The following is a 25,802-nucleotide window of genomic DNA, read 5'->3' as shown; positions in this document are numbered from 1 at the left end:
ATCAGATTTAGGCCTTGTTATTTTTGGAAATGTATCCAATATGAATCAGATCTGTGCCCTCATGTCTACAGTGTAAGCAGGTAGAACGAATTTTCACCTGTCAATGCGAGTGGTGCGTCATTCTAAACCATAGTGAATGATGTTAAGTCTGACGCTTTCTTTTCAGAACAGACTTTAGCAAAGTCACAAACCTGAAATCTCATACACGACGACTAAAAAAGCTTTTATATTGTCATGTAGCACAAGTATTTAAGCATGTTAAGGAGATAGAGCGCAACAACTGCCATGTAACCAATATAAACTAATATAAAACTATTACATACATCACATGCAGAAATCATGCCATGGACATTACATTAAGATGCCTAAAGGTTTAAAAAGGGCTAGATGGCCAAAGAAGACGGCCAAATGAGAACTTTTCTGTCATAAACTATAGTAAAACAATCTGTCAGAAAGAATTTTAAAACCATGAAACCCTACATACAGATTGAATACATGAAGAAGAAAAGGGCGCTCTTATTATCAGCTGTCAGTCAGCGTCTCTTTTTTTTTCCTGGTCATTACGCTGTGTAAATACAGACAATCAAATACGAGTCACATTTAAAACATGTAAGCCGGTCAACAAAAAGAAAACAAATACAGTCACAAAATCAGAATTGACCATCAAGATCTGCAGTGTAAATGCAGCCTAAAAGAACTCTAAATGTATCCAGCAGCCATAGTTATATCAGACCAAACACCTGCAAGACCTGCATTTCCCTTTGACAATGAGAGAACGACCACTCAGGACACTTAACCCATTATTGGTATCTAATGATAAATTGTGCTAAGTTTGTCCTGAAAATTTTAGTCAAATAAAAAAAAAGTGTCATATTCACTATTCTGGAAAATTTTAAAGCAGAGATGCCCAAAATAGGGCCCACAGGCCAAAGTTGGCCCATGGTAATCTTTGATTTGGCTGATCTGAGAATAGAGGGGGAATGATGGGCATGGTTTATAGAGTGTAATTTCTAATCTAATCTTACCTTTTATTTGTTGGTTTTACTTAAAAACTAACTTAAATGAAATCATTTTCATTAAATTTAGTAAATGAATCAGATTTAGTTTAAATGTGCACACTCACCTGAAGGAGGACAAAGCAAGGCAAAGTGTATTCAGCACTGAACTCCACTGTTCACTATATGTTTGTAATGCAATAAGTTATCATTTTAAAAGTTATATTACATTAGTTAATATGATTTAAAGTAATGTTTTTATTTATTTGTAAAAATTAGGAAATTATCAAATGCAACATTAAATGTAATACAATTTGGTATATTTACCTTTGGCCTCCAGCTCATAATGAAATGTATTTTTTTGCCCCTTTACACAAAAAACTTTGGGCATCCCTATGTCAAAGGCTCACTTAAGGGGTCAAATAACATCACACACATCTCATGAAGGTGAGAAGAAACACTCTCACAGTCCATCTTAGACCTGGATAGAGAATATTCTAAATTACCTACAGCCAATTCACATTAATGTATCTAGTCTGATAAAACAGCGCTGATTTTTCTCCGTGTGATCATGAGTGGAAAAACTAGAAGGTTTGGAGTGTGGCATAATAAAAGCTCTGCTGCTTTAATGCAATGCTGTGCTTGACCTCTCAACAAAAATTGCTTTAGAGCTCTCATTGCACTTCAGCAGCAGTTAGCTTTACTCTGCCTCATACTAATATGATAATAAGTGTTGAATGCTTTAGCTCATCTATGAACATGATTTCTGCAGGAGTCGCGTAGCATGTAATAAAGGCCACAACTCCTATGATTCCACACACAGTCACTGAACCATCAAAATAAACCTTTATTTGATGTAAATATGCGCCCTCTAGTGGCAAAAGTTAAATACAGTACCTTTAAAAGCAATATAATTATAAGCCTATTGCTCTGGACACAGGATGTGTGAATTGTCAGGAGTGAGTTAAGCTTGCCTGAGCGCAGGACTCCTCTGGGGTTTTGGCACTGACAGAGTAAAGTGTGGGAAGGTCGAGGCGATGCACAGTGAACTTCTCCAGGTGGTGCAGCAGAGCGGGGGCCAGGTGTGTGCTCTGCCCCGCACCCTGGGGTCCCGTCAGCAGCAGCCGCGGCCGGTAAGAGGTGGGCTGCTGGTAGGCAGAACTAAAAGGGAGAAGAAAAAAAAAAGATAACATTTACACTTTTACCCAAAGAGACTCACACTCTTGGACACACATCCAGAGGCGTAGGCTGCCCGAGAAGCAGTTGGGTGTTTGGTGCCTTGCTCAAGGGATTCACCTCAGTCGTGTTATTGAGTGTGGAAGAATCCCTGCCGGTGATAGGACCTTTGGCTGACAAGTTCATCCCTTTAACCATTGCTATATGGTTATTTATCTATATAACCACCCTTACAGCAATCAATCCATGTATGTACTCATTAACGTGTCTACGTGTTAATCTATTATCTGGCCATCTTATAAGGTATATATAGATCTCACTATACTCCATTAAAATATGCATGTCATCAAACAAATTATCTATCTATATATTCATCTGGATATTCCTATATCTATAGGATATACAATCCATCCAACCATCCATCTATTTGTCCATCAATCCAACTATGTATCTATCCAACTAACCATCAATTCACACAGTAACATTTGTCTATACATCCTTGTATCCAGGGCTTTACATTTACACCCGCCAACCCGCCAAATGCGGGTAGATTTCGGGTAAGACAGACACTCCCACTAGCCGCTTTGGCTGGTTGAATATAATTTTCCTAGATAATAATTCCTAAAAGCAGGGTTCGACAATAAGGATGGTCCAATATGCATGCACAGGCGATCGAGAAGCAACACGACTGACAAAAATAACTTTGCGAGAGCAAAGCAGGTGAATACCGAATGAGAGGAAAATTACTCGCGCTAACAGCTGAGGTTATGCGCGCAACTGTTTATAACGCGTGCACGCTCCCGTTTCCTTTCGTGAAGCAACTGTGTCTCGAAACACAACTGATGCGATCGGTTCTCTTTTAAATAGACTGAACAAAAAGGGAGGAACGTGCACCTACCTACAGTCTTGCTGCTTTCAAGAGTTCCAGAGTTGACTTATTGTAAGCAGCGCTAGTTGCTTTCGGTTTAACCATTCTTTAAAAAGATACTTTATGGGTCTATCATTAACCATGCCTGTGTGATCATCCTTTCATTATTACAGTATGTTTTTTTACCTGCTTTCTTTTGCATTAATATGATTTAATTATTATTTTTTTCACAATAACATTGCTTTAATGGGAGAATAACTCCCCATTTATGTGTAGTTAACTGGTGATCTGGGACCTTTAGATTAGATTAGATTAGATTCAACTTTATTGTCATTACACATGTACAAGTACAATGCAACGAAATGCAGTTTAGATCTAACCAGTAGTGCAATAGCAGCAAGTGCAGGATACAGGAATAAGTATAGTGTTAGTATAAGTGTTAGCCAGAACACATGACTGTGCATATGTTTTGTTAAATTAAAAGTATAGTATTCAGCTATATTTTGCATGTTTTCACATATTTAAAATTTGTGGCTTAGAAATAATTAACTGTTTATTTATGGCGTGGTCAGAGATAAATTGGGTAGATCCTTCATTTTGGGCTCTTAAAATTATGAAAATGAATAGTAATATATGAAACCCTGACCCATTTGCTCATGATAATTGAGCAAGCTCATACACGACACACAAAAAGTGAAATGAATGAGGAGGCATGTAGAGATAACGTAAACTCTAAATCAAGTAATTTTAGCATGTCAAAGTCATATTTGTGTATAAAATATATTTTCCCAACAAAAAAAATTGTGGCTAGTGAAAATGGCGAGTGGCTAGTAATGTTGAAAAACTACTAGCCACAGTGGCTGGTGGTCAAAAAAGTTAATGTTAAGCCCTGCTTGTATTCATTCTAACCATATATCTATCATCTACCCATTTATCCACATAATCAATCAATCCAACAAACTATCGTCTATCCAAAAATGTATTAATTCATCTAAACAAATAGTAGTCATCTATATTGTACATCCATTTATTCATCCATACATCTATCCAATTATCCATCAACATACATCACACCATCAATTAATTTCTCCATCAATCCACATACCGTCAATCCAATTATCTATCAATTCATGCATCTCAGCATTCATGAACCATACATACATCCATAACCCATTTAACCAATCATTCATCCAACTTTCAATCCCAGTTGCCCCAGAGATTAATGTGCTATGGTGCAAACTGTATGTATTAATCCCAGAACAAAAGCAAAAGACGCTGTAAAGACGATGGCTGAAGCTGGTAAGAGAGTTTCATTGTTCACAGTGAAACAAGTCCTGTACCAATATGGGCAGACAAGCCACTCAGCAAGGAAGAAGCCATTACTATTACTACCATTACTAGCCAGATTACAATTTGCAAAATCACACAGTGAAAAAGACTGTTTGGCTGTTGAATCTAATGACCAGTGTTACATTTGTAAGACAAAGGGGGAAGCTTACAAGACTAAGAACACCATCCCAACTGTGAAGTAAAGGGGTGGCAGCATCATATTATGGGGCTGTTTTGCTGCAGGAGGGACTGGTCCACTTCACAGAATTTCATTATCAAGAAAGAACATAGATAAGCCAGGAAATTAAAACTTCGCCACAAATGGGTATTCCAAATGGACCATGACCCTAAGCATACAGCCAAATTAGTTAAAATGTGTTTTAAGGACAACAGTGAATGTTTTGGAGTGGCCATCACAAAGCCCTGGGGTCCGTTCTTTGTACGTGGATTACTCAGTAAGCTGGATTTGGTTATTGACGATTTGACACGATCCAGGATCATTCCGTTTTTCAAAACTGATCCGAGAGTTGTTGTCATAGCAACAGTTTTGGTAGCTCAAACCTGGTTGGGAACGGGTTCAATTCATATAAACAGGATTAGATAGGGTCAGTTCAAGCAAAAATAATGCAGAAAGTATGTATCAAATTCTGATATTTTCTTACAGTAATAGTTATATACACTTGGGAAAATAGTAAATATTGTTTAACTATATGTATAAAGTTAAAGTGATTAATAATAATAAAATATTTCCCAGAGATGGGTTGCGGCTGGAAGGGCATCCGCAGCGTAAAAACTTGCTGGATAAGTTGGCGGTTCATTCCGCTGTTTTATATATATATATATATATAAAAACTTATGCAATCTGCACCAACACAATGAACTTACAAAGACTGCCACCCGGTGGTGCAAAGAGAAAACTTATTGATATGAACTTTTTAGATTGTTTTAGTACAATTTGTGTATAATAATAGACATCCACAATATGTGACTTTTTTTTAAAGCAATAATACATTTATGCAGTCATAAACATGTTTTGACAGTTAATATGACAAGGATTTGATGCTTTATAAAAGTTGCAGACGCCTTTACCAAGATCAAAATGCTTTTGTAAACATTCAGTTATTCTTTACACAGATTTAAAAAACCGGCTACAATAATGCTACTATAATAAGGAAAATCTGCTCTAACTGTAAAACTAAAAAAAAGATTTCTCTTGACACATGAAAGGGCCAAGCATGCAGCCTACAACAAGGTGTAAGTTATTGCGTATCAAATTTAACAAACCATTTACTACTAATTTTATGTAATTTTGCTCACATGGATAATTAAATATTAATCAGATGATGTCATTACGCTGCTGTGCCAATCGTTGCATGCAGCGATCTCAGATCAGTTCATCCAGACATTTTAATCTGAATCACGAACTTGTTTGAAGAACCAAATTAGCCAGAGATCAGTTATCAAGATTAACAGATCCAGGATCTGCCAAATCATCTTAGATCATTTAAGTGAGCTACAAAAGAACAGACCCCTGATCTCAATTCTACAGAAAATGTGTGGGCAGAGTTGAAAAAGCGTGTGCAACCAAGACCTACAAATCTGACTCAGTTACACCAGTTCTGTCGGAAGGAATAGACCAAAGTTCCAAAATAAAATATATTGTGCTTAAAGGGGAAAACATTTTTTTACCCAGACATTTAAAACATATTTTAGAGCGGTAATTAGAATACTGTAGTACAGTGAAACCATGATTTTTTTTATCCAAGGTTATCATGCCATCAGAATGTTATATCAGCTCATCCCAAATGTAAACTTTTGACTGTCTAGAAATTAATAAACAATATTCTAAAAAACAATTCTGTCAATATTCTGCCATTTAGCAAATGTAAATCATGTTGGTAATTCTAACGGACCTAAAACAGTAAATGTTTAGTATGATTTAAAATCAGACATTTTTGTTTTTAATTGCAATGTGCCTTTTCTACAGTGTATGTAAACTTCTGGTTTCAACAGTATATACACCAAACTACTATACTACCAACTACACCTAACTACTACTAACTATGCATCACTCCATAAATTCATTCATCTATCCAACCATTAAACTAACCCTAACATTTATCAAAACATGCATTCACTCATCTAACCATATATCTATCATCTATACATCCACCCATCATTCCCTCCAAATGTGTATTCATCCAGCCATCTATCCATCCACCCATTTGTGCATATCAGCATTTTTCCGCCCCTCTAATTTACTAATCATCTAACCATATATCTGTCCATCCATCAATATTTCCATCAATCTACTAAGCCATGCATCTCTCAAACCATCAAGCTATCCCGTTATCAAAAATGCATTCCTCATTCACCTAACCATATAGCTATCATCAATACATCCAACCATCTATCACTCCATGCATCCATCTATCCATCAATCCCTCCAAATGTTTGTCCTTCCATACAACCATCCATCCTACACTGTCCATTTTTGACACAGCTGAGTTGAGAACATACCAATCAAACCTGTTCACCAAGGAGGCACAGACATGACACCTGCACAAGGGAGCACACTAGTTTTAAGACACAGCCTTATAGTTTCTTAATTAGTAAGAGTTGCTGACAAGCAGAATCAAGCTACTATGGCTAACTGAAACTTCAATAATATAATAGAGAGACATACAGAAGATAATTGATAAAGTTGGCAGCTCTTTAGGAAGGACACATTTTCATTAATTTGACATCTATACTGTATATTAATATGAATCCCTTGCCAACATCTCATTAAGTGTGAGGATCTGCAAGTATTGATGATCACAAGCTAAAGCCATAAAACACAGTTTTACTGAACCATGATGAATAAATCAATGTAAAAGCAATTGAAGTAGGTCAGATGAAGAACACAAGCCTTCTCTGTGACAACTGTCAGTTCTGCAGCTTTCCAACAGATGGCAGCCAAACACAGCATTAGTTTATTGCATAGGTTTAGGGATTTAAATACAGTGCTCGACATAAATGAGTACACCTTTTGAGTACATTTTTCTGTGAATATAGATCATATCTTTTGGTGCACTTAAATAAAACAGATTTATTAAATGGATATATTTATTAAAATAATATTTTAGTCACTGAACATCTTTAGAAAAAGAAAATATAGTTAAATTCATGCTAAATATTGGGAAAAACAAACAAAATTGTATACATCTTTGGTTTCTTTAGAATTTTGCTGTTTTTAATTGTTTTATTCACTATTTTTTTAACATGTAAATTTAGCTGTACTTATTTTGGACCGTTATATTAAGTTATTTTGTTAGATTAGCTCCAGATTTGGCGTCAGTACTGACTAATCTAATGTATATGCACTAGGGTTGGGCGATGTTGACCAATTTGGCATCGTACAATGTCTAATGTGAAATATCGCGATGGACGATGCCATCGTCGTCGTAGATGGGAGTGGTTGTTAAATATCAGTTAATTCATAACAAATTAATTAATTGTAGCCTACCGTTTTGACTACCTGACCTACCGTTTTGACTACCTGACCCCCGTAGTCTTTGCTTTACCCATAACCAAACCATAAATAAATAAAGTTACAAACAAATGACCACCTGTCAATCACTTTTTCTCCGCAGGACTTTGTCATGAATGGGCTCCATGAGCTGTGTCGTTCTAATGGCCTTCGTCGTTCATTGTTTTCACTTCAAAATCCTTACAGCGTGTGTGGATTTAGGAGACATTTATGCAAAATGTATCTTTGCACCAAAAAGCCCCAAACGCAGCACTCAGGAACAGATAAACAGTTGTTATGTGAACCTGCTGAATAAAAAAAAGCCTGCAATGCTTGCCCCGCCTTTGTGCTCTTCTTATTGGTCCACTGCTCTAACTGAACGCGAATGATTGGTTAATATCAGCCGTCAATCACTCGGTTAATGCCTTCTGCCTTCAGATGACAGGAGCTACAACCGTAAAAATGTAAAGCGCTGAAGATGAGAGAATGAAAATAACAGGTGACAGATTTACCTACAGTTACTAATAATGGCACATCTGATTAGCAATCATGTGCTGAATGTTAATCTACTATTTACACTTTTGCAAGAGTGGATAAAATACTTCCAGTGTTTCAAGTCTGCTATGAAAATAACTAAAGCCATTTACTGTAAAGTTTGTGGGGTGGGGTTTGCAGGTAACAGTGTTTGCTTCATTTAATCCTCACAATGCTGTCAGCCGTGCAAGTGGCAGCTATATGCGACATTTAAAACAGCTCATGAAAAGACCGTTATTGCTATTAAGATGATATGCAAATAATAAGTTATTTGTCAATGTAAATGTGGGGTTGGGCGATGGATCGCGATGCATCATCTATCGGCACGAGAGTGTAACAATTAAAAATGTTCCATGACATACTGTACGCACACATAGGCTTTGAATATCACTTTTGTTAGACACACTAGGTTAGGAGCACGCTCCACCCGCTGTATTTTTGGTTTTCTGTTATCATAAGGGTAAGGCAGCGCAGAGTTGTGATGATATTCTTTTCAATATTGGTGTATGCTTTTTTTTCTTTTGGTTATGTAACGGAGGCCAGTTAGTGAAGTGCTATGCAGGTAAACCTCACTCCTCTGACCACTGAAGATGCTCTAGCAACAGATGCTAGAGGCCATGGTCTTAAGCCTTCTTGTTAGACCGACTGTCTTACATGCAAATAATCGCCAGTTCGATCCCAGCTCAGAGTGGATTGGGTACAGTAGGACCGGTGGGTTACACGTGGGGGCTCGTCCGGGATAAGGTAGAAACTGGGCCGTTAGAATAGGTTGTTTTGTTTCCTTTATTTCTATTGTTTGGACGCTGTCAACCTCTCATCTCTCCAACACCCCCATTTACCCGTTTGAACATTTTGTGTCCCATCACTGGGAAACATCCATACTAGGGTTGGGCATCTAAGCTATAATGCCGATCCGATACGCATCTCGATACAAAGAATACGATCCGATATATTAGCGATACATTTGTGACATATTGCGATGCAACACGATACGATTCACACCCATATCACGATACGATGCGATATTTCAGCACTAACTAATTAGATCAAGTTTATGAGATGATGTGAAAGAGGATGCTGTGCCATTGAATGAGTTTGATTATTTATAAACCGAGCAAAACCAAGACTTTTTTTAAAAAACTGGCTCTTCTCTCAGAGCCAGAGTGTCAGTTTACAGTAGAGGGCCATTTTAGAACATACAGCACATATTATTTAAGTATTTTCAAGATAAACAGAATGAATAAGTGCAATATATATTAAAAATATATTTATATTTGCACTCTTTCAACATAAAGGTTTAGCATTGCACAACAAGAATTGTGATTTAACTTTTCAACTATGAAAACAAGTTTTACAAAGATATTTTGCCACTGATTATTCAAAACTTAAGGTCGTGAACTATCAGTGTTATGCTGCTTTGAAACATCACTGTCACTGTAAACAACAGGCTAATAAAAATATAACAAACCAGCAATCTTCTTGCTGTGAGGTGGTCAAACTACCCACTGTGCCACCGTGACACCCATTATTTTTATCATTATTATTATTAATATTATTATTATTATTATAATTAAATAAAAATTAGCAGGAGGAGGTGTTTGAAACCTTCGTTCTCCGTGACACTAGTCTGAATATCTTTGCAGATGAACAATGCAATAGCATTTGTTATTGGCGTAGAGCGCACAAAACTGTTGCGCACGGAAAAAAAAAAACTTGCAATGCTTTTCTGACCACTTTTGGAGCTGGTTGAAGCAGTGCGAAAGCCGGGGATGCAGGAACACTGGAAGATGCTTCCACAACAACACCGTGGCGCCGCTTCAAGTGAGATTTCAGATTAGTCATACTGCCCGCGTATTTTACAGATGCGCGGCACATTTTGCAAATTGCATCTGTCCTGTCATGTCGTCCATCCTTAAATCCATAATGTTGCCATACTTTAGATTTAAAACTCAGTGAGGAATAAAATGTTTGTTTTGCTTCTCGCGCTTTCTGAGGGCGCTCCACTAGCTTCATCCGCACACCTCATACACTGAGTTGTAGTGTAAGTGTACACATCCGCAAATCCGTTGCTAAGGCATACTTTATGTAGGTCGATTAAATTATGCGCCAAAAACAGGTTGACAACACTTGTTAATAAATAAAAAATACACTCTATGTTAAAAATATAAGCTGTATCTCGGAAAAATCGATGCATCTCGCAAAAACCGATGCATCTCGATTTGCTTCCAAAATTTCACTCATCCTCTGCTGCTCAACCGATGCACTCGCATCATGCACGCGCATGACCGCGTATCGATACATATCGATGAATCTTCCCATCCCTAATCCATACACACTCATTCACACACATACAATTTAGCGTACCCAATTCACCTGTAGTGCATGTCTTTGGACTTGTGGGGGAAACCGAAGCACCTGGACGAAACCCACACGAACACAGGGAGAACATACAAACTCCACACAGAAATGACAACTGACCCAGTCGAGGCTTAAACCAGTGATCATCTTGCTGTGAGGCGATATCGCTACCCACTGCACCGCCCCATACCTTTTATAAATAAAATTCACTTAATTGCATTTCGTTCTTTTCCCTCACTCTCCAATATTGTGTTTGCCTATGCGTGTTTCATCTATAATTAATGTTATTCTCTATTTAAATGAGAGGTTTGTGAGGGGTGTACTCATATATGCTGAGCACTGTATCATCAATAAACTTCAACTTAAATGACTTCATAAACTTGATTTAAATAACTGTCTAACTATACAACAAGTAAAGTGATATTCTAAATCTAGATAACGTGAGAATGAAAGCTATGTTCAGAGTGAAATTAAGTGACTCACGTGGTAAAATGGAGAAAGGGTTTATGGGTCGTGCAGGAAGCTGCTTTCTTCGGCGATCCGGACTGAGTTTCATAAATGGAAGAAGCACCAAGACATTCCTCATCCTCACTGTACGAGTCCTCCACCAACAGATGATTGTCACTGTCTAATGTAACAGAGAAACAACTGTATATGACTTCTGCCATTTCTCTGCAATCCATTATGACCACATCTGTTTAACTACAACAGATAAAAACTGAATGGTCAGCAGGAATAGATTTTATTTTATTTGCTTATATTTCATTTTAGAACGCTTTTAAATCTAATCTAAAGGCTTAATTTTAATTCTTGTTTTTTTAATCGCTAGCTTTCAATTGATGCTTGCCTGGTATTTTTATTCCTACATTCTATTATTTAAATATTATTATTTTTCCTTTCTATTTTAAATTCTAATTTGTCTTTTGTTGTTGTTGTAAAGCACTTTGGATCCATTAAAGTTGTTAAAAACTGTGCTCTATAAATAAAGTTAGTCTTGCCTTGCTTTGCCTAACAGTTGTAAAAAAAAAAAAAAAAACACTTAAAAAAAAAAAACACTTTAAACACTTTTAAACACTTTTTTTCTTACTCCTGGCACATTGTATATAGAATCCCAAATGTAATGCAAATTTTTTAATTGCTCAATTTTTGTTTTTGTTTTTTGTCACAAATATAAGAGGTTAAAAATGTTTTTAATAATACTTGAAAAAAATATTAGAAAATTAAATGGGTACAAACCATGCAATCCAACAACAAAAATACTTTTCAAAAATGAAAAAAGTTAGAGTTAAAAGTTAGTGTCACTTTTTTTCCTGATCAGCTTAGTTGGCCGGCCAGCTCTAGGAAGAGTCCTGGTGGTTCCAAACATCTTCCACTTATAGATGATGGAGGCCACTGTGCTCTTTGGAACTTTCAGAGCAGCAGAAATTTTTCTGTAACCTTCCCCAGCCTTGTGTTGAGACAATCCTGTCTACAGACAATTTCTTTGTCTTGCTTGGTTTAAGCGTTGTCATGCATTATATAGACAGATGCCTTTTTAAATCATGTCCAATCAACTGAATTTACCACAGGTGAACTCCAATTAAGCAGCTGAAACATTTCAAGAATGATCAGTGGAAACCGAATGTACCTGAGCTCAATTTAGAACTTCACGGCAAAGGCTGTGAGTACTAAGTAAATGTGATTTTCCAGGGGGTTTTTTTTATTTTGAAGAAATTTGAAACAATTTAACATTGTCATTATGGGGTATTGTGTGTAGAATTTTGAGGAAATAAATCAATTTGCTCCATTTTGGAATAAGGCTGTAACATAGAAAAAAAATTGAAAAAAGTGAAAATAGTGCACTGTATCTGAATTGAAACACACCATTTACTCACATCACATAAATAGTTAACTATATGTGACAAACAAAACAATTTAATAATCAACAAAAATTGTATCTATTATGACATAGTTATACACTGTATATTTTCAATGGGTTAAAGCAAAAAAGATGCCCACTATTTCATTACTTTTAAGCTATTCAGGTGCAACCACAGACAGGTAATCTGCTTCTCTTTTTCAAGTTCAAAGTAAACTTGAATGCATATGTATATAAAATAGCCTATGTGATATACTGACATCATCAAATATGTCATATACAGCAAATATACAGTAAAATAAAAAACAAAAAAAAAGGAATTAAAAAAGGGATTAAAACAAACAATAACTCTAAAAATGATAATTACAAGATTAAAACATGTAGATTATTTAAATAAGGCAAATGTGTTAACCATACTATTAATGTACATATATTTGGCAGCCAGTTTAGACTAAATATTCATCATCTCTGAGTAAAGTTTTTCTGAGTCATTTAGATTAAAGAATTAATTATTATATGTTTCGCTTACTCTTTTTCTGACTCGAAAGAAGGCTTAAGTAAAAAGGTTATGCAAAAACGCATACAATTAACGACAGCTTTAAAAAGCAAAATCGAAAGCCAAATCCCAGACTTTTTAGGAGATTTAGAAACCCCAGCCAGACAACTTTTTAAACTCCCAAATAGGCTGTGAGAGTGTTGACAGGTCTCACGCGCACAGAACAAAATGGGTAAACAAGAAGAGGAGGGCACAAAAAATGTGTCACTAAATATACTTAGGCAGCCATCAATATACCTGGGCAGCCCGTCCAATTCTATGAGTGGGAAGCACTGACTTTGTTGTGTTTATGGCTCTCTCTGTTTCTCCTTTTTATTGTTAAGTCAAGTTTTTGTTCTTTCTGTGTCTCTTTTTAAATGGATAGCTCACCATATATGAGGCTCAAAAAATGTACTTTGTTAAAAAATAAAACAACATATTCTGAAGAATGTTGGGGGGGAAGAGCAGCCATTTATAGTAGGGCCAAAAAACATGAAAGTCAACAGCTGTTTTATCCAACATTCTTCAGAATATCTTCCTTTGTCTTATCTTCCCTAAATTATAAGAAAAAAAACTCAAACGTGCTAGGAATAGTTGGAAGATAAGTAAATGTCTGCTGTCAATTTCTGGTGAATAATTCTTTTTAGTCAATAAAAAGTCAACCAAACAAAGCATACCGTGTGTGTGTTCCCTGTGCAGGAGCTCTGCGTGGGGGAAGACTCGCGTCAGGCAGGCCAGTGTTTGATTCAGCGTGGGCTCCAGAAGAGGCTTTAGGACACAGGAAAGGGCCTGGCCAGGTGGAGCGAGGGCTCTTTGGCCGGCAGGTACAATAGAGCGTAGGGCACGACCAAAGTCCTGCGGCCCTAAAACAATGGAGGCCACGTCCAGCTGATAGCGCTGACTGCTGCCGTAGATCTGAGGATAACGCCGCCGCAGAGCCGCCAGCGCAGCCTCCGTGCAAAGTGCTTTAATGTCGGCACCACAGTAACCTGAGACATGGAGAGAGAAACGAGGGAGTGTTAGAAATATTTGGATGACAAAAACACAACATGAGTAACATCAGTAGTCAAGTCATGTTAAATTCTAGTGTTTCAGGCAATACTGATTGTCTCAATGCAGCTTCAGAGACAAAGAAATTGTACATTTATTATTAATTAGATTTAATAAATTTTTAGTTTTAAAATAATACTTAACTATTAAAAAAAGAGAGAGAGATAGAGATAAAAATCTAACTTTGAGTTCAGATAGTTTAGATCAGGGTTGCCCAATTTTTTTCTTATGAAGGGCCAACAAACAACTTTGACTGAGGGCCATGGGCTGAAAGTAAATATACCAAACTGCACTACATTAAAATTGTTTAAATGAAAATTAAAACAAAAATAAATAGAAAAAAATACTTTAATCATATTAATAAATATACATTTCTGTATACTTATGATGAACTTCTTACAATCAAAAATAAACAATTCCTATTATAACAATGGAGTTTATTGATGAGTACACTAGTGAAGCTACCCCTGCCCTTGCCTTGATTTGCTCGATGATGTCTTCTGCATTGTCCTCTGTCGAGTGACAGTATTTACATTTTTTAAAAATATGATACATTGACAACATTTAATTTCAGTTTTCTTATTTGTAGCTCAACAATTAAACAAACAAGTGGTTCCGTTAAATTAGAAGTTATGATCTCTGCTAAAGGCATTCCCTACAACCTTCCCCATCATTCTGCCTCTTTTGTCAGATGAGATGGTGGGCCAAATCAAAGGTTACCCACGGGGTACTAGTTTGGGCATCTCTGGTTTAGATTTACCATCTCTGGTTTAGTAGTTTAAATAACATAGTTAGTATAACTAAATGAAAAAAAATCAATATTAATTTTAATATTAATCTAATATTAAAATGCAACTAAATTTGAACATGTTAATTTTGATGAATATGTACTACCATTAATATATAATAATTAATTATTTTAATAACTAGGACCAAATTTCAGCATTCTTTCTAAATTCCATTTATTTCAATTTACATTGTTTTGGAATTAATTTTAACAGTCATTTAATAAGTCTTTATTAAAAGTAAAGTTTGTGCTATAATCATGTCACAATAAGTAGTTTGGATATCCTACTGCAATATCTGTATATATATTAAGTATGTGTGTAAACATTCATAAATGCAGACATTAAAAGACAAAAAAAGTATTTGCATGTACTGTATATAGGCATTTATGAATGTTCGCTCATACACACACATACATAAATTTATACAATCACAAGTACTTTTTGTCTTTTAATGTCTATATACACTCAACGGTCACTTGTAAAACTTCTCTTGTTAACAGGCATGTGATGTGCACACATAGGGCTCAACCTGTGCAGAGCACATGCCCTTTTTTCCCATGCATATAAAGTGCCCTTCCAAAATGAACTGAAGTGTGAATCATCCCAGACTGGTTTCTTGAACATGGCAATGAGTTCACTTTACTTAAATGGCCTCCACAGTCACCAGCACATTCGGGATGTGGTGGAATGGGTAATTCGCATAATGGACGTGCAGCTGACAAATCTGCAGCAACTGCGTGATGCCATCATGTCAATATGGACCAAAATCTCTGAGGATTATTTTCAGTACCTTTTTTAATCTATGCCACAAAGGATAAGGCAGTTCTGAAGTCAAAAGTGGGTCCAACCCGGAATTATTAAAGTGTACCTAATAAAGTGGCCAGTGAGTGTATATTAAGCATATAATAAGCAATGTATATTGTGTCAAGTTAAATATAAGAAATTTTGTATTACTTAACAAATAGTTACACAAATATATGTATAGACTAAATATTAAACAAGTTCTGTTTGGCTGTATTTTATCACAGAGCTCACTTGACACAAACAATCATTTATGTTTAAACTAGTTGAGATGAAAGTGAAATGCATCACATTCCCATCAGTCTTACCAACACATCTCTCAGCTAGCTCATCTATGAAGGGCTCGGCTAGTTTGGGGCTCCAGTCCCTGGTGTGGATTTCTAGAATGTGCTTTCGAGCCTGTTAGTGAGCATAAACACAAACAGAGACAGTGTACAGATAAAACAAATGCACAGCGAAACTGTTTTGATCATAAACACTTAAAGGGGCTGGTGTAAACATAAGAGCTAGCGTTTGGTTAGCAGGCACCCTGCTGTGAAGACAAACTACTGCATACACACATCCAGAAATTACACCGCCACAGATCTGACCTCAGAATACAAGCTCAAACTATTTATTTAGGAACATTTAGCACATTTAAAAACTATGCTGGTATTAGTAGTAGTAGATGGATTATATGTAGTAGTAGACGTTGATGTAGTTGTAGTAGATGCATATGTAGTAGTAGCAGATGTAGTACTAGTAGATGCATTAAATGTAGTAGTAGATTTCTAGTAGTACATTTCCTGATAACGTACGAGGCTCAGACACACTCTCCCAGTTCAAATCTAGATTAAAGACCTATCTGTTTAGTAAAGCATACACTCAATGCATCACTTAGCGGGTTTCCACACAAGTTTCTGCATCTTGCTTATATACACTATGAACAGCAGCTACGCTAATTATTCTCTTTTTTTCTCCATTTCCACCTGAGGATACTCATCCTGAGGTCCTCAGATTATGCGGAGTCACTGATTGGATCCAAGACCAGCGACGAGATGATCCCAAGGTTTCCATATGTGGGACCAGGCCGTATCCTGAGCTGCTGCTGTGCTGGTCATGGGGAGTGGAGAACATGAGACTGATTCCAGTGATGCTCCAAGGAGAGACGAGTCTTCACTGAGGCCAGCTTCCAGCCTTCACCACTGAGACTGCAGCTCTGCACAAGACTTTTGGCCAGCGGAGAAATTAAAATGGTCGTGCCCAACTGAGTCTGGTTTCTCTCAAGTTTTTTTTTCTACATTCGCCTCGGTTAAGTTTTTTTCACTCTCCGCTGTCGCCTCTGGCTTGCACGGTTTGGGATCGGTAGAGCTGCCCATTGATGAATCGATGAACTCTTCAGTGTTTGGACTCTCAGTAATGATTTTAAAACACTGAACTGAGCTAAACTGAACTTAAACACTAAAAACTGAACTACTCTGTTCCAATTACTTTGACCATTTATGTGAAGCTGCTTTGACACAATCTACATTGTAAAAGCGCCATACAAATAAAGCTGAATTGAATTGAATAGTAGTAGTAGTGGTAGAAGCATTCAATAGTCTGACTGTAAATCTACTTACATCTACTTTAAAGATAGCATTAAAGGCTTAAAGACCATTCAAGATGCGTTTTAAAATCATGTTTTAAAATTTGGCTCAGAAATCAGCAAATTTCATCAAAATTAATTGCCATTTCAGTTGTCAAGCTGTCAACAAGTTTTAACAGACAGAATCAATGACATTACCACAAATAAACTATTTGTTTCAGTGACTAAACCATCTGCAAAGGCTAGAAACCGAGCAGTCAGACTAGTTCTTTGAGGGCAAGCGTTTTGAGTGTGGGACACAGAGGAGCGAGTGTCATTTTGGCTGCAGGCGACGAACGTAATCCTCAGCAAAGTGGAAAAAGGATTTGCACACCTTTTTATCTGGCAGGTTGAACAGAAACTCCCGGTCGAAGCGTCCGGGCCTCCTGAGTGCAGGGTCGATAGAGTCGAGTCTGTTTGTAGCACCGATGACCACTATCTCCCCCCGGCTGTCCAAACCATCCATCAACGCCAGTAATGTTGACACTATGGAGCTGAAAAATGAAGAGAGAAATCAAACATAACAGAGATGCATCAATTAACAGGTCAGAAATTTGAATACAATAGTTTCTGCTTCAAATAGACTGATTTCACACAGCCGCCATTTTTACAAGCGAAATCAAGCCTGCGGTCAGAAAAAACCCGGAAGTATTGCTTGGAGTTACATAGGAATGCTGTGTACCTGGCTGTATATCTTATCACAAAGAGAAAGTGACACAAATTTATCATTTCACCGAAGGTCCGTTCTGAATGAATGATGAAAATAAAAATGGATATCAGACCTCATTTTCAGCTAAGTTAAGGGAAATAACACTAGTTAGCTAACATTTTCTTTTCCAAACACTCGTTTTAGATGCCATTTATCAAACTCAAGTTAATAATCTGAAAATTTCACTATATTAGACTTGTCACAACACTGACTTTCCAACTGAAATAAAAAAAAAAAAAACGTCCATTTCCCGTTAACATTTAAGGCACTGTTGATGGCGATTGTGTTCAACAGTGCTCAACAGAAATTACTGAAATTGTCAGAGAAGGTCATCATGTCATCCACCGCTGTACACAGCGTACAAACACAGATGAGCGATCCGCTTGATGACTCGACTGATCCTTGCGGCTGCTTCATGCTCCAGTGTCTGTGTATCTGAAATTGCACTGGGTAAAGAGCGGTGAACTGATGACCTTCACGGCCAATCACAGTCATTTCTGTTGAGCACTAGTGAATACTACGGCAAATCAGCTGTTTAAGAACGCGCTCAGAGGCGCTTCAATGTTAGCGGGAAATGGACGTTTTTAAAACTTCAGTACCATGACAAAACTATTACAGACAACACAGGGGTGTGCTACAAGGGGACTGCATTGTTTTATCGCTCACCAGGTTACATAGGCTGAAGCAGGAAAGTGTCCCCCATGGTGTTTACCTGGTGCCATGAACTAAAGTCTAGGAGAACACTTAAGCAAATTACCCACGAGTCCACGTTTATTATTATAATTTTTTTTAGAGCTGCACGATATATCGTTGAGTGAAACTCACAGCGGTTTATCATAAACTTTTCATAGATAATTTTTCCCGCAATTGACAGCAAGAACGAACATAGAAGCATTGTCTTATTGACAAGCAGCACCTACATGTGTTCAAAAGAATCTAAAACGCCAAATGATTTGCTATGAAAAAAAAAAGAAATCATTTATTTTTGGCATGCTGATTTATGGGAAATCGTGCATATAGGTCCATATAATCACCTTGCAATTTTTAAAATTATTGCTTTTTTGCTTTGAGTATAGACTATTCAGTTCATAGGAGCAGTTCAATCTTTTATGAAGTTTGTTGTATACAAATATAACATTTTGAAATATTTATAATTAAAGATGTCATCTATCGGCCTCCAAGTCTGAAGAGTTATCGGTTATTGATATTGGGCAAAAAATCCATATCGGTGCATTTAAAGTTTGAGCCTCGCGTATCCTCTGGTCTGTGTTGCAAACTCCACGACCACGAAAGGACTTCTTAAAAGACTTCATCGTCCAAGCATCAGAGAAACTAGCAAAACAAGAGAGAGAAAGACGCACTAAATTCAAGTATTTAGTCGTGCGTTTTGCTGTGCCCCTTTATCAGAGAGGTGTTTTTAAAGTCTTGGTGGTTCTTAATAGTTGTGTGGAACTGAGTTAGATTTGCCATTCTTTTATCTCAATTCTTCTGTATTTCCTTGCTTTCTTTTCTATGTTGTTTTTGTTGTTATGTTTTGTATGTTTGTTTGTTTGTTTGTTTGTTATATGTTAGACTAGTCAATAAATCATGCTATATAACCACATAGGATTGTCTTTTTTTAGCCTCACAGAAAAGGTCACTTTTTTAATGGACCCTTGCTTCAAGTTTACTAAAACTTCTAAACTATCCATCTACTTCACAAAAAGTAGTTATAATTCCCTTTCTAAATAAATAAATAATTACAGACAAGTGGGCAATTGTTATATTTATTTTGTTAAATTAACTATAAGTTAATTAATAATAACTCGTTACTATTGATCATTAATATTCATATGTTGAGCTAATTTTTCTACAACCTGGAAAGATTAACATTGATCTGTTTCATGATCTGATTGTAACTCCATCTGTTCTCTCTATAATGTAAAGCCTATAATGCATAATTCTAGCAAACATTAAGCTGTTTTTAAGCTGTAAATGTCATATTCTTATTTTAAAATACCTAATTAAATGTTACAAAAAATGACACATTGCTTGATTCAACAGATCGATTTGCACAAGCCTTGACAACTGAAATCAAGCTATGTATGAGAACGTTTTACATCTCTGATTTATATTTGGTGACTATGTCTATGGGTGTGACCATTTAAGATTAACGTGCACCTTTTCACTTATAATATGACCATTTATGTGAAGCTGCTTTGACACAATCTACATTGTAAAAGCGCTATACAAATAAAGCTGAATTGAATTATGTCTCATTTCTCATTCTTATAAATTAAAAAAAAAAAACAACAACGTATGACAGCGGAATCAGTGACTCTAAAAAATATACTGTGAAACTGACCTATGTGAGGAGAGTTTATTTGCACGTGACTTGTTTTAGCTATTTTGGTCCCATTAGAAACTTAGCAGTGTGAAAGCCAACCGCAACAAGAACAAAGAGCAACACTAACAATTTGAATCCCTGTTTCAGAAAAAAACAATCAATCTACAAGTGTGAAATCACGTTCTGACTGAATAAATAAAAACAGAACATACTCAATAAATATATGCAGAAAACTAAATTTAAAAAAATATTCTGATAAAATCTAAATCATGTAATTATTGTAATAATAACTTTCCATAAGATCAGTCAGTTTCCTTGTACAGAATTCCACAATTGGAGAAAATCTAAATTGACGCATAACTAAATAACGGAGCATGAAAAGGGAAGCGCTGTTGATGTGTTAATATGTGCAGCCAATCAACCTTGTATTTCAAAAGAGCAAGAAATATCTTGTTTTCCATCATACAGAGCTTGTAATACCAAAAGCCGTTGTGTGGAAATCCTACTGAACAAGCTGGTGTTCTTCAGGAGCTCTTATAATCCTGATGATGAAACCTTTGGCAAGCCCTGCCCCATTAAAGTGAATGTGTTACCTGTGAATTTGATCCTGCCTGCTGGAGCGAACAGGAGCGAGGCCATCAATCTCATCAAAAAAGATGATGGAGGGTCTCATGAGGTATGCCTGTCGAGAGAGAGGAGAGGAAAACATCACCAGCCTGGATAATCACACACATCATGCTTCAACACAGCCTGGATGGTGTAAGGGATTCACTCCCAAGTTTTAAAAAAGCAACAAGTGTTATGCTACAAGAATGAGGCAAGGCATGAAAAAACACTTTGGACAAGAAAATTAAATGTTGTTTAAAAATGTCTGAAACTTTACACCAATTTTTTTTAAGAATACATTTAAGATTTTTTAAAAAGATGTTGTGGTGCTTGACCATAAAACAGCTTGTTTTATTGCATTCATTCATAAAATCGTTTATGATTTTTTTTTTATCATTTACTACTATTTTTCATTACTCTATATGCAATTAAATAAATATAGGATTATATCTGATTAAAAGTCATAAAAAATATTACATTTTAAAAAATGAGTTACATATGCACACACATATATTAGGGGTGAAATGGATCAGTTGATCCTTGACTTGTCAGGATCACAACCTACGGTTCTGAACAAACAACGATGGCAGAAAGATCGCCTCTTGCATCATTCGAATCAAATGTATAAAAGCATTTAGGCTTTACTGTAAAAAAAATATATGAAGATGACAGAAGAAGTTGTGGTAGGTTATTGGGGATGTGGTGGGTTTCTTAGGTTATTAAAGGTGTTTTCTGTCACTATTGTTCAGCCTGCATTAATGCATTCAGTGCAAGTTGCACGATTAATCATTAAAAGATCGCAGTCTCAACAAATATGCAACCAATTATAAATGATGGTGATTTGCATATGTTCGTAATTCTTCGAATCGCTGCATTCAAATCTGTGTTTGCAAAACGCAAGAATCAAGCGATTCAGGGCATCCTCCGTTCTCCCCCGACAGCCCGCACTCACATTGCATTCGAGCCGGAGCACGCGTACATCATTGATGATGCGCTGTTCAGTTTAACAGTAGAGAAGCGCTCTCGCTCAGCACAGTGGAGATTTCCTTATATCGTTTTAGTCATTTGAGATGCAGTGACACACAGTCCAATTTTTTGCAGAACAGATCAGCCACTTTTGACACTCATAAATTATCATAAAAGTCCTCGCGCTGCAGGTATTAGTTGGTTGTCGTGCAGTGAGGGATTGGGTTCATGGAACAGTAAGAATGCTTACTCAATCTATATGAAACAGTCCCTTAAAAGTCAAGCCCGATTCAGAGCGCTCACTTCTCAAACGAGCCGGGAATTGCGTCTGGGCACGGTTCGGAGAGCATAGTGCGAGTGTGCCCTCAGTCTTTAGTTAAAAAACAGTCAAATAACACAGAAGTACTGAATTAACAGTTTATAGTTTAGGTAAAACCACTGATGTGTATGGTAAAGATACAAATCGCCGTCATATGCATTTAACTTGACACTCAAAATTCAAAGCTGTTGGCAGCAAATACATTATTTAACCAATAGGTGGCAACAACAAGCGATCAAATATATGCCACTGAATAATTCCTCAAAAATGATCATCTAGCAATGAAACAAAGATTTGAGTGAATAACTGAATCATTTTCTGAAAATGAGACTAAATATGGGTTGTACAAATTATAACAGTAACAACAGTAATAGTAACAGTGATTTTTTTTTACAGAATTGAATATTTTAGTGTTTGTTTTATTTAGTTTATTGTTTGTTAAAACCAAAAGTGCTTTGCAGTACTGCTTTTGTAATAAATGAAAAGCAAAGTATATTTGTCTCCTCCTTTTTGGCTGATCCAAAAAATGGTCCAATCCATGACAAAAAAAAAAAACATTGTGATCAAACCGTGAGATTTGTGATACACACATATATCTATACATATTTATAAATATATCTATATATGCATACATACAAACATTCTACATACAGACTATTTTAAAGTTAATGTATTTAAATATATATACATATTATATATTTTTATATATTTGTACATTGTGTATTATTACCATTAATAATATATGACTTATTTTACATTATTTTATTATGAATATTCATATTAATAATAATATGAATAATACTTAAACTGATTTTATTATTAATATTATTATTATTATTTTTAATATTACTAATCAGTCAGCAGAAAACTGCTTAGGGTCATACTGGGATCAGGGATGTGAGGTCATCGATTAGATCACCTGGTCAAAAAGCAGGCGGAGCTGTCGTTCAGACTCCCCCACCCACTTGCTGAGGCAGTCGGCGCCCTTCCGCATGAAGAAAGAAACCTTCCTGTCCCCCTGACTGCATTCATTAGCTAAAGCCCTCGCCACCAGCGTCTTCCCAGTTCCTGGAGGCCCATAGAACAGACACCCTCTGCAGAAAGAGCAAAACATGTCAAGACAGCAGGCAGTAACAGACATTTGAAAGGGTCATGACACCACAAATCTAATTTGCCTGGATTTTTTTTGACATACAAGAGCTTTTTTCCATTAAAGGGATAGTTCGCCCAAAAAAATGTAATTCTGTCAACATTTACTCATCCTTTATTTGTCCTAAAACTGTTCTTTTGTTGTTGTTCTGTTAAGAGAAAACGAAGATATTCTGAAGAATGTAACCATTGACGTCCAAAGTGAGAATAACAAATACTATAGAAGTCAATGGTTACAAGTTTCCAACATTTTTCAAAATATCTTCTTTTGCACTTAACAGAAATTCATGTTTATTTGTATGGCACAAGTTCATTTACACAGTTTAGCAAGTCCAGGTTGCGCAGATGATGGCAGTATTTATTACATCCTGCTTGTTTCAACCCTTAAGACATCCTCCTCATTATAAACAGTATTTAATCGAGTTGTAAAAACCTCTTGATTGTTAACAGTGCAAGTAATGTCAAGGTAGATTATATATTTGCGTACTTGTGTTTACATTAACACCTGCCAACCCTCCAAATGCAGGTAGATTTCAGCTATGGCGGGTTAGACAGCCGCTCCCACTGGCCACTTTGGCAGGTTGGAAATAGTTTTAACATTGTAGTTTCCTTAAAGCAGGGTTCGACAATAAAGATGGCCCAATATGCGTGCAAATGTGATCCTAGAATTGAGAAGCAGCACAACTGACAAAAATGACTGTGTTCGCGTGAGCAAAAGCAGGTGAATACCCTATGAGAGGATGATTACTCACACGCACAGATGATGAGATGCATGCTCCCGTTTACTTGCGCAAAACAACCGTGTGTAGAGGAAGCGCAACTGGTGCGATCGGTTCTCTTTAAAATAGACTAGACAAAAAGCGATGCTTGTGTAAGCAACAAACCTTTTGTAAGCAGCAGCAGCCACTGCTTTCGTTTTAATAATTCTCAGGCACGTGATCATCCTTCCATTACCTCTCGTGGTATGTTTTTACCTGCTTTCTTTTGCTTACAGTTGTTTTTGTTACTATAGTTAAATTATAATGCTTTACAAAAACAATGCTTTAATACAAGATTAACTTGCCATTTATGTGTAGTAACTGCTGATCTGGGACCTTTAGCCAGGAGAGATTACTGAACATATTTTAGATACATGACGATAGATCTTTTTAAATGTTAACTTAAAAAAAAAAAAAAAAAAGAAGAAGAAACGTTTTGTTGAATAAAAAGTGCATGTATACAGCTATTTATTTGCTTTTTTGGACATGTTTTGACACATTTAAAATGTGTGGCTAACAAATAATTATTTCTTTTTGGTGTGGTCAGAGACAAATTTGGTAAATCCTTAATTTTGAGCCCTAAAAAAAGTCATGTGAAATAAAAACCAATTGCAATGCGACAACCCATTTGCTCATGCACAGTGAGCAAGCTCATACACAACACACACAAACAGTGAAATAAATGAGGAGTCATGTGGACAACACAACATCTAAATCAAGTCATTTTAGCATGTCAAAGTCACATTTATTAATATAAAATATATTTTCCAAGCAACAAAACTGTGGCTAGTGAAAATGGCAAGTGGCTAGTAATGTTGGAAATCTACTAGCCACAGTGACTGGTGATCAAAAAAGTTAATGTCAAGCCCTGTTTGCATATTTTTGGTTCCACCATCTTGCATTCAATGGCTCTCTGGCTAACACTAGACCGGAATAAGGGTTGAAAAAAACATTTTCCACAAAAATATTTGTTTTTAGTGTTATAAAATTACATTATCACTCAACCTCAAATTAAAATAATAAAACCCACGTCATGATTTCTTTAACATAAAATCCATTCGCACACACAAATAAAAGAGTATTTATAATAAGCAAAAAGTCAGACCTTGGGGGCTGAATCTTAAACTTCTCAAACACTTGTGGATAAAGTAGAGGAAAGACGACCATCTCTTTCAAAGACTGGATGTGATGGGTGAGACCTCCAACACTGTCAAACTTCACCTGCATTGAAACAGACAAATACATACAGTGAGAAATATTAGCCTTTCTCAATTTTAACAAATTCATAGGAGGGCGAATCATTTTGACTTCAACTGAACTGATCCACAAAGCATCTTCCACAATCTATACCTATAAATGATCCAGAAGTATGAACTGAATGACATGAGTATAAAAACAGTATAGACTCACAGAAGTGTCCAGATTCATAGGATCCACGTCGGCCAAACTGGCACCCACTTTTACTCTGTCTCGAAGCACGCCACTGGCCAGATCCTCAGCCCGCAGGTTCATGGGTAAACACCTATCACAAAGTACAGATGAGAAGGAAACATGAATGTT

The 25,802-nt window shown here is 36.4% G+C and overlaps 1 protein-coding gene across 12 annotated transcripts in view; it reads right to left on the bottom strand.

Annotated features, from left to right (window-relative positions):
* Positions 1–25,802, bottom strand: part of atad2b (ATPase family AAA domain containing 2B) — a 199,220-nt gene that overhangs the window by 147,224 nt on the left and 26,194 nt on the right. For 9 of the 12 annotated variants that reach the window (XR_015517405.1, XR_015517406.1, XR_015517407.1 and 6 more), the window contains 9 exon segments: positions 25,653–25,764; positions 25,348–25,463; positions 23,255–23,429; positions 21,038–21,126; positions 17,744–17,903; positions 16,112–16,202; positions 13,842–14,153; positions 11,255–11,399; positions 1,970–2,156 (listed from right to left, as the gene is read on the bottom strand). Coding sequence is in view for 3 of the 12 variants with exons in the window: in NM_001365966.1 (NP_001352895.1) it covers positions 1,970–2,156; positions 11,255–11,399; positions 13,842–14,153; positions 16,112–16,202; positions 17,744–17,903; positions 21,038–21,126; positions 23,255–23,429; positions 25,348–25,463; positions 25,653–25,764 (1,387 nt within the window). In the remaining 9 variants the exon portion in view is untranslated. 12 annotated transcript variants of the gene reach the window in all.

This window comes from Danio rerio, chromosome 20, assembly GCF_052040795.2.
Source record: "Danio rerio strain M-AB ecotype USA chromosome 20, GRCz13ab, whole genome shotgun sequence".
Taxonomy (NCBI): domain Eukaryota; kingdom Metazoa; phylum Chordata; class Actinopteri; order Cypriniformes; family Danionidae; genus Danio; species Danio rerio.
Note: the sequence above shows the minus strand (reverse complement) of the source record. Positions and strands in the feature narration are given on the sequence as shown.